Consider the following 9,759-nt stretch of genomic DNA (forward strand, 5'->3'; position numbering starts at 1 on the left):
TTCCAACAAAGGACTTCAGCTGTTCTTACAGCAGTATTTAGTTACAACAGGGAATAAGCGGAAAGCCTGAAACGATTGGACGAAACTTTGCAGACAGGTTCTTCAAAGCCGGTAATTTCAGCACCGCCTCCAGTCACCGAACCACAGAGTCCCCCTCTTTTTTTTTGTTTTTCCTTCTTCCCTTCCGACCCCCCCCCCCTCCCTTTTAAAAAGTCTTATGATAACACTTTAAATATGAAAATACTCGCAAGGGGGAGGGGAAAACCTGGTCTCCTCTTCTATAAAAGTGGCCGGGGCTGACTGGCAAATCCGAGGCGCCAGCAGAAAGATGAGGGGAAAACAAACATCTGCAGAGTTGCTGAGGGACACTGTAGCCCTGGGCGCAGCCGCTGGCCCCTCCGTGCCCCTCGCCTGGCAGCACCCTCCCTGCCGGCCTCCCTGTGCCTGGGTGAAAACCGTACCCACCGCAGGCAGTAAGCTACGATGGCTCCTTCCCACTAAGGGGAAGGAGATGAGACTGTTTAGGGCACACGTATGTATTTCTGCCCCTGTACAAACGAGTACAACTTGTGTGTGAGTGTGCCCAGAACACGTATTTTGCCCGTTTTGTATATGCGTTTAACTGCAAGCAACACTTTATGCATCTGGATATGTTTGCAGTTAAAATCCTAACTGATCGGAGGTTACCAGGATTATCATTCTGTTACACTAATGACTAATATTCTTTTACGTACTCACTACCATTTTACCCCTTTTACCTTTCATCCTCACTCCTAAGCGAAGACAAGTTTTTAAACAATGCTTCTAAAACTCGGGGTCTTTAAAATGCACATCAAACATCAACAAACCGAGACTAACAACAGCAAGAACGCAGAATTACCTGAGTAAGCTGCCGAGATTCATACATACATAAATAAAGAGAATCGAAAGTCTTCCAGAAGGAAAATGCCCGTGTGTGCTCTGCAGCAGGGAGGATGTGAGTGTGGTGGCCGGCAGAGGAGAGTCCGCCTCAGCTGGGTGCCCCGTTGCTATCTCCCAAGTTACGTATGAGGATTTTTTCTCCCCGGCCACAAAATTATGCCTTATAGGGTTATTATAGTGTGTGTATGGGGGGGGCTATGCATATTTTGAGATTTTTGAGAGGTCAAACCAGAGCTCAGTTATTCCGTTATCTCTTCCATTTCTCCACTAGCACCCGAGTGTGAATAAAATGATAACTGAAAGCATCCTCACGGGTCCTCACTCGTGTCCGTTCCCAAAGCGTGCGAGTCGTTAGACAGTATACCTCCCACGAGGGCAAGCCGAGGCCCCGTGTGCTGCACCCAAAGACACCCGCAATGGGCCACGGAGCCGGAGTTCTCGGGGACGAGCACCCAGCCAGAGCCCAGCCGAGCTCCGCGGCGGCCGCGGGCACCGCGTTCCCCGAGCGCTCCGGGCACTGCTACCCCATAGCCCCACAGGAGACTTCGAAGGCCCATGTGTCACCCGGACCGGGCTTTTCTGTGGTCGGCCTCTTTTCCAACAAGCTTTACCCTGGTTTGAGCGAGCCCAGCTTCAAGCAGCGCCTTAATGCCAGGACTTGACCACTTTCATTACTTCAATTAAAAACTCGAATCTAGTTAACAGGTAGTGTTAATTTTTCTTGTTATTGTCCAGCTAATCTTAGTTTTAATCTTGGTTTTATTTCTACGCTGAGATCAGAGACGCTGTCCCTCTTGACATTTTTCCTAATCAAATTCATCTTTCTGTTTAATGGGAAATTGGGGTAAATTCTGCGGTAATTTCATTGCCCTGGAAGAAATCTTTAAATGATTGCTCTCTCCCAGACCACACAGGACCACACAAGCACCGCTGGAGGATATTACTGACCGCTGCCTTTAATTTTTATTGTTTGAGTTATGTCTACCAATTGAATCTCCCTCTTATTAGCTCTCGTTTTCTGCCTTTTTTTTTTCTTTTTTTCTTTTTTTTTTTTCGCCTCCCCGAAAGGATGGGTAATAATTTCTTTTCATAATTGCCTTTAATGAAGAAGCTGACTCTGTTTTTTGGTTCTCGGAAGACAGAAGGCACGTTTGTGTTCAAAGACTATATTTTTGCCCTCAATAAACACAAGGAATGGATGTGAGTTCCCAGTTACCGGAAAGAAAGGTGACACTTCAAACTAACTTTTATGGGGTTAGAGAAAACAGAGCTTTCAATTAACGCTCGACTCATCTATAATTGCTAATTAATACCGCGAAAAAAGTACGAAAACCAAAATCTGGACTACTAGAGACACTTATAGCTGCGGAAAGCGATGTTTATGTTTAAATCTGTAGGGAAAAGAACTGACAGAAATATCTTGTTCCCGGGGCGGCTGGCCGCTGCCGCGGTGCGTACAGCCTCGGACGAGCTTGTGCTGATTTTTCCAGCCACAGCCGGCTTCTGGTTTGGGGGGCGATGTTTTCATGCCGCGGGTGTCCCCCTGCCTGTACAGGAAATATCACCGCTGAGGAGCAGAGCGACCCGGAGGGCTGCTTTCACACGCTGCTTTCCGCTCCTTTTTTTTTTTTCCTTCGATTTTTTTTCCTTTGTTGTTGTTCTTTTGTTGTTTTTAGCTAGGCAACCGGATCGGCCTGAACATCAGAGCTGACCACACGTTACATATTCTCCCAGTTATACAGATGAAGGTTGCTCTGCGTGTGACTGAGGAGTCTCCTTCCCTCATTTATCACTCGGAAACGCAGCTCTTGAAGCGAGGTGAAGGCTTTCCCTGCCTATGCCGGGACTTGTCCAGGAGATGGCAGGATTGCCTCAGACATGGCTCGGAAATCGTGCTGCCTGACAGGAGCCAAGCTCCATGATAGCTGCGGAGACGAGCCGGCCGGCCTGCAATGCATCATTGTGCCACTGCGCATTTGCAATTCACTTTGTCGAGGTACATATTAATTATCTGTAATAATGCGCGCTATATTTCAGGCGAACCATTATGCGATCTTCTCTAAACACGAGCTGCTGTGACCGACTGCAGCTGGGGCTGCGCGGCAGCAGTTCGGATCGTCCCTCGGACAGGACGGAGGAACGCGGAGCCCCGGGGCTCGGCCGGGTCCCTGCGTTCTAGGAAGACCCCAGGCTGTGGGCATGGGCATTTTGAATAACGCGTCTCAATGCCCCAGCTCCAGACTTCAGAAGCCCTTTTAATCTGCACTGGTAGGTGGACAGACTGATGTGTCCCAGCTAGCAGCCCCGGCCTATCCTTCCTCCTGGCTGTAGCTGCTGGTTTCTTAATGTTTCTGCACGTTGTTACGAGAATAAAAGGCAACTCCTCTCCATCTGGTACCGATTTGCCGGCCAATTCGAGTTTCCTCCTGCCCTGGGAAGGGAGCTTTGGCCGCGGCAAAGCTGCATCTTCTGAGAGCCCGGAGACCGGCAAAGCCAAAGGTTAAGCCTGGAAGGGGGAAGGGAACAGCCCGCGACGGCTCCGCGGCCGGGAGACACAACAGCAGTGCCCGGCCTTCCGTCTGCGGGAGTGGACTCTCTGGGCTGATAAACGTCTCCACAACTAATAGGACCGAAGTATGTGTGGTTGTGGAGAAGAGAAGTGCCAAAGGCGGGGAGGAGGGGGAGAAGAAGAATTTAAAACGTTCAGAGAAAACAAGTCTGCATCATCAGAGAGGGCTGTTCCAGGTACTCGAATAGTGTGCCCCACAAGTCTCCTCTCTCCTCAGAATCAAACAAAAATGCACTTTGCCACAAAATCTAAACTGGCCCGACATGTATTATTTTTCCTGTCCGTTCGGGGAAAATAAACGCTTCAAGAGCCATGAACGTAGAAGCGGAAGAGAAAGGGGAAGGAAGAGGGCGGAGGAGGCGGAAGATAACTCCCGCTGGACCAGCCGGTTGCGGAGTCAAGGGAGAGGCGCCGCCCCGGGCCGGCCACCCCGCCGCCGCGGAGCCCCGCGGGACAGCGGCAACAGCTCGTGCCGGCTTGGGAGGGGAAAACAAAGGGAGACTGGGCCGCCCTCAGCCACCGGGCACCAGGCAGGCAGAGCCGGGCTCCGGGAGCAGAGGGCAAAGATAGACTGTCCCCACTGTCCCCTGCCTCCCACCCTGGGTATTTCCCGCCGGCAGCATTTTTTTCTCCCAAAAAACCCCTTCCCCAACGGCAAGGCGCTTTCGGATACGCCTTTCCTCCAACGCGCCTCGCATGGTATCTACTTTTCCTTTCCCAAGCAACATGACCTAAAAATGGCCCTGGGAAGATCCCAAGCAAGCTTGGAGCCCGTGAAATGCCTTGCTGGTAAAATAAGGCGAATTTCTTACTCTCTTTTTATGTATATGGAAAAGAAATCCTTTTATTAACGACGATTCAGGATCAGTTTGGCAACATTGTTAACAGCTTGGAAGTTCAGTCCATATTTCCAACACAAAGTAAAAGCAGACTTTAAGACAAGAAAAGAAAAGGATATGGTTTATGGAGAAATAGTCCTACCGTATGTCTTACCCACATACACTGGTAATCAAAGTGTTTAGAGCAATAGTATATTATAATAAATAATACTAGTTCGGAACACACACCTTTTAATAATTAATCGAGGCACCTTAACAGAGAAGATATCGCTTGTCTCTCCTAGTAGTTGACTAGCGTGTCTCATCACCCTGTCTATATCATAACATGTACACTACGTTTAAAAGAATACAAAATCGCCCAAATCCTAGCCTTTCGGCCCGTATAAATTATGGTGCCTTTTGAAATGCCTTATTTATTGCTTCTGTATTTAACACCCGTTTATTTTTGTAAATTAAAAGTTATTGATGAACTTCAATTCTCCGACCAGGGGGCTTTTTTTAAAAGCCGTGGAGGGAGAAGAGTCTTGCAAGACAGTCGAGATAGGATATTTTACACAAGGTCTGCGCAGGTTTATACACACCTCTATAGCGTCAGCTTTCCCCCTGACTGCAGGACGAACCGGCCCATCAGTCCCGCCGAAAGCGCTTCCCCGAGGTGCCGCGACCTGCGCCCCTGCGGAGCGCCCAGCGCCCGGCCCCAAACACCTCTGCCCGGCAACCGGCGGCTCCTTTTTCAACCAGGAAATATGAAATTATTCCAATGAAAATGAAACCGCACCAAAAATAAAAGGAAAAGAAAAAAGAAAATAAACCAAACCCGCAAACCTGCAAAAGCGGAAAGAGAGGTGGGACGTGCCTGGGACTGTGCTTTGCGCCCCGCAACAGCTCAGGCGTATTCTCTGTCCCTCGAAAAGCACTAAAAAGTTCGGCTGCAGAGTTACCCCTCCACGCAATTCACAATTCTCCTCGGGTTCCAGTGACCTCAACGGGTTTTGGCAGCAGCCGGACGCTGCCACTGGTCCGGACTCCGGCTTTCTTGCATTTTCCGATTGATTTTTTTTTTTTTCTCGGCATGTTTTGGGGTTTTAGATAGCAAATCAAACCTGACACTTTTTGGCACTTGCTGTTGTTTAGAGAAAAAAAAATACAGAACTCCCCCGAAAAAGTTAAGCATTTAAGAAATTATATCTGTAACTGTTCATCATATTTAAATTCGTTTATACTGGCCTAGAGGGAAGAATAGAAAATATAATTAATATTAATATTATTATTTTCGAAAGGAAGAAACAGAACTATAATTCAAGATTTGTCAGCACTCCCGTCCACTGAGAGAAAAACGCTGACTTTCATGGAAAACAATTCCCGAAATTTCGCCACCGCTGGAAGGAGGAAAAAAAAATTAAATATATTTTCAAGTCTTTCCAAAAGTCTTTAGCTGGTCGTAAATTGAGTTTATATATCCATCACTGTCCACAACTAATAGATCAAGATACATTGTCTTTCAGTTTGGAGACTATTTTCTTATCCTTCACTCTCCTGTTCTGAAACCAAATTGTAACTTGTCTCTCAGACAGATTTGTGGCTGCGGATATCCTTCGCCTCTTGTCCTTGTTAATGAACTTGTTAATGGCATATTCATTCTCGAGTTCTTTAAGCTGCAGCTTTGTGTACGGCACTCGCTTCTTTCTCCCACGCCGGTAGACACACATATCGGGCTGGTTTAGTGCAACGTCCCCTATTGTAAAAGACATTACGTGAAAAATTAGAATTTTATTACAGGCGTTTAAAGCTTTACCGATACTTGTTGGGCACTGGTTTTCACGGGCAAATAAATAATGCAGGGTTGTTTACAGTTTATTATTATTTACACTGCCACATTATTTGCACGTTAGTAAAGCACCAAAGCCTTGATGGACTGTCATCACTTTTCAGGCATGCATCGCTAGCAAGCATGCAGGACGGCGGGGGCATTGGCTGGGGGGCCGAGCACAGGTCGGTCCTGGCAGTGCACACACACAAATCCCTTTGGTGTGTGTTTCCCCGGGTTTGTTTGCATGTGGTTTGTGCCTGTGTGCCCTCACTACTCGCAGTCTTTTATGTGCTCTGGGGCCGGGTCAATCGCCAGCCAGAGAGGCAGAGGAGCGCAAGCCTTCGAGCCATCGTCTGGCAAACTGCAAACGCGAATACAAACCCTGGCACCGAGAGAAGAAACAGGCGAAGGAGCCCGAGGCCGCTCCGGGACCCGCGGGACGGGCTCCGGGGCCCTGTCGCTGGTTGGCGGGGGGCTCTAGGATCTGTCCCGCGCGGTGGAATGCAGAGGCTGAGGTTTTCTCAGGGGTGGGGGTGGGGGGGGTGGGGAAGGAAAAAGGAAAATCCACTGTCCTCCGCTCTCTCTCCGCTCTATGCATGTCTGTGCAGCGTGTCCAGCTCGGCAGGCCGCCCCTGCAGCCCGAAGGACGGGCTAGGGGACTGGCGGGTGGAGAGGTGCGGGGGGGGGGGGGGTTCAGTTCAGACGATTTATCTCCTTCTCGTACCTGGAAAGGATGATTTCCAAAAGTGTGAGCTCTGTGTCTGATCTTTGGCACAATAAACCTGACTATTCCAGCCATTAGCTAGAGTCCAAGACTGATAGCCCTCCATTGATATGTATGTTTCGTGTCTCGGTTCCCCAGAGCCAAACGTTGAGACCATGTCTATGTACCCAGGAACGTGCTGGTAGGGGGTTGTATAGCCCTGGTAGAAGGACACTTCCTTCGCCCTGGAGGAGACTTCATTGGCTGGGACACTCGTGCTGGTCAGACTGGAGACGTCCATGTACTTTTCCACGGGAAAGCCGCCAATGGAGGCATGGGGGGGAGACTTCAGGGCGTTTTGCTGGATCCCAACCCCGTGGGACATCCTGCAGCTATAGTATCCATTGCCAAAGTGATACCCATAGCCGAGTGCGGGGGCGGTGGCCGGCGCGGTGGAGCCCGGGCAGTCCTTGGCCGGGGGGTCGGGCCTCGCTGCCGCCCCCGAGCGCTCCCCTCCGCCGGCGTAGGCGAACCCCGAGGCGGCGGCAGCAGCGGCAGCGGCCGCTCGGCCCGTGTGTGCCGCCCCAAAAACGGGCGAGGAGAGAAAATTACGGCACTGCCCGGAGGCTCCGCCGCCGCCGCCGCCGCCGCTGCTGTCACCGCGCAGTCCGTCCATCTCCCAGGTCGCTGCTTTGCTCATGGCCTTGCACATCGCGGGCGGCGGCGGCTCGGTCCCTGGCCGGGCATGATGCAAATGGTTATTTGCCTCCAACAGGTTGGATCCTGGCGGTACGTTTATAAAAACGAAGTCCAGGTTGGGAGGGGGGACGGGGTGGGGGCGGCCGGCTCCAGATTAGTTTGCCGCAGCCCGGGGGGCTGCTCATAGGCTGCCGTCGAAACATGTGACCGTCCCGCTGCCCGCACTGCCCCTTTCGCCTCGCAGCCCCTCGGTCCGCACCGACGGCGTCCCCCCTCCCTTCCCACCTTCGTTCCGCCGCCGCGCTCCCTCCCCGACACGGCCCCGGCGCTGGGGAGGGGTTGGGCAGACGGGCCACGGTGATGCCCCCCGGGCCAGCCTCGCCCCCGTCGCTCTTACCGCCCCCTCTTCCTCCTGCCTGCGGCTTCAAAAGGGCCACAGGAAGACCCTTGGTCCGCGGGCAGGGGTCATTTTGAAGCCGAGGGCAGGGGTCTGACCGGATCCCCTGAGAGACCTTCCCCAGCTCATTGTTGTGTCTGCGGCAGTGGGAAAAACCCGGCACGGTCTTTGTAACCCATCCGCCCCATCTGCCTCTTTCCAAGCGATATATGGAGGATAAGGGCTTTGTTATAGGGGAGCAGGGGTTCCCTGGCTCCACTTAGCTCTCGTTCATGGGAGAACTTTCCTTGGCCCCCCAAATATTGCTACCAGCCAGGAAAATGCATCGGGTCTGTGCTCAGAGCAAGACGCTAAACCTGGCACTCATTAGATGTGGCTTTTTTCCCCTTGCAGTGTCAGTTCATGTCGTGGTAAGGCAGCCTAGTTAAAACGCAGTGTTCGCTTATGCTGACGGCTGTTCTGGGGGTGAGTTCCCAAGACTGTGGCAAATCCTTCTGTCGTCTCTTTCGACTCTCTCGCTGAGTCAGGATGGAAATTGGAAGAGCGAGAAGAACTGGGAATGGAATGAGCTCCGAAGACGTGTTCCAACCCCAGCCCCAGCTCCAACTCCAGCCCCTGCCCCTTCGGGCCGGTTCCCGTCGCTCCGCAGTTTCGTACTGCAAACACTTAACCCTCTCTCTGGCGCGGAAGGCAACAAGTTGCTGGGAAAGGCGGCAGCTCCGCGAGAAGGACGGGGAAACGCCGCGGCAGCTGAAAATAATATAGCTGGGGCCGTATTTATTGTCCCAACGGAGGCTCAGCCGCAAGAGAGAAAAGAGGCAGCTGCCGTGTAGTTGAAAGTGAGCGTTGACACAGTTTCGGGGTTGAGGTGCCCTTGCTGAGCAGACTGGGCAGGCAGTGGCGGGGCCTCCGGACTACTGGGCAGCCGCGGAGAGACCGAGTGGCAGGTCGCGCAGCAGCCGCCCGCCCCGCAGCCCTGCTTTGTAGCCGGTCTAATAGTCGTTGGCAATTTGTGGAAGCGGAGTGGAGAATGACAAACGGGTGCCACTAGTCAACTGTCAGTAATACAACAACCGGATGGCAAGCACGAGTACACGATCATTAGCTATAACCACTTAATTGCTATTAATCTTTCATAATCAGCTAAGAAGTGAGCCAGATGTGATTACGTGTTTCTCACGGGTGTAAGCCGAATCAGTATTTACTCTCAGGATATGAAACCCTACATGATTAGGAGGATGGTGTGTGGAGGCACAAGTTTCCCATCCTTTTATGTCCCTGCACGCAGCTTTCTAGTGAAAATATTGCTAACACTTTGAATTCCGGAGAAAGAAGAGACTTTATTTCTCCAGACATATTTCCCGTTTTGTTTCTTCTTGCAATAAATGCAGTGAAATGTTGTCTCCCGTCACGTCATTTTAAATAAGGCAGCCGAAAGAAAGGAGAATCTAAAGCACAGGGTTTTGGAGATTGTTGAGCTCTGTTGCATCAAAGCAAATCATGGTGCAGCCGCAGCGACACCCGCAGAGCACCTCAGCCTTCCCGAGACCTCTGCTCCAGCGAAAGCCCCTCGGTATCCCTGAAAACTGTGTCTTTGGATGAGTTTATGACCAACCATTTCATAATAAGCCGTTTTGTAGAGGGTGTAGAAAACAGCACTGCCTTGCGCGGCAGGATATTATGCACGCGAATAAAAATAATGAGCTCATGAGCCAAGGTCGGATCGCTTTGAGCATCCACCCAGTTTACAAGTGTCAGGACACGTCCCACGCCCCGAAACCCGGGGGCCGTGCTGCGGCCCTGGCCCCGCACAGCCGCTAT

At 51.4% G+C, this 9,759-nt stretch overlaps 1 protein-coding gene across 1 annotated transcript; it reads right to left on the reverse strand.

Moving 5' to 3' along the window:
* Window positions 1-5,813: 5,813 nt before the first annotated feature.
* HOXD13 (homeobox D13) lies at window positions 5,814-7,542 on the reverse strand (the record flags this gene model as incomplete). The annotated part of the gene is made up of 2 exons (XM_080346350.1): window positions 5,814-6,064; window positions 6,864-7,542. The coding sequence occupies 2 exons, from the start codon at window positions 7,540-7,542 to the stop codon at window positions 5,814-5,816; spliced, it is 930 nt and encodes a 309-aa protein (XP_080202476.1).
* Between the last annotated feature and the right edge of the window lie 2,217 nt (window positions 7,543-9,759).

The sequence above is a fragment of the Nesoenas mayeri genome, assembly GCF_963082525.1.
Source record: "Nesoenas mayeri genome assembly, chromosome: 6".
Lineage (NCBI taxonomy): Eukaryota > Metazoa > Chordata > Aves > Columbiformes > Columbidae > Nesoenas > Nesoenas mayeri.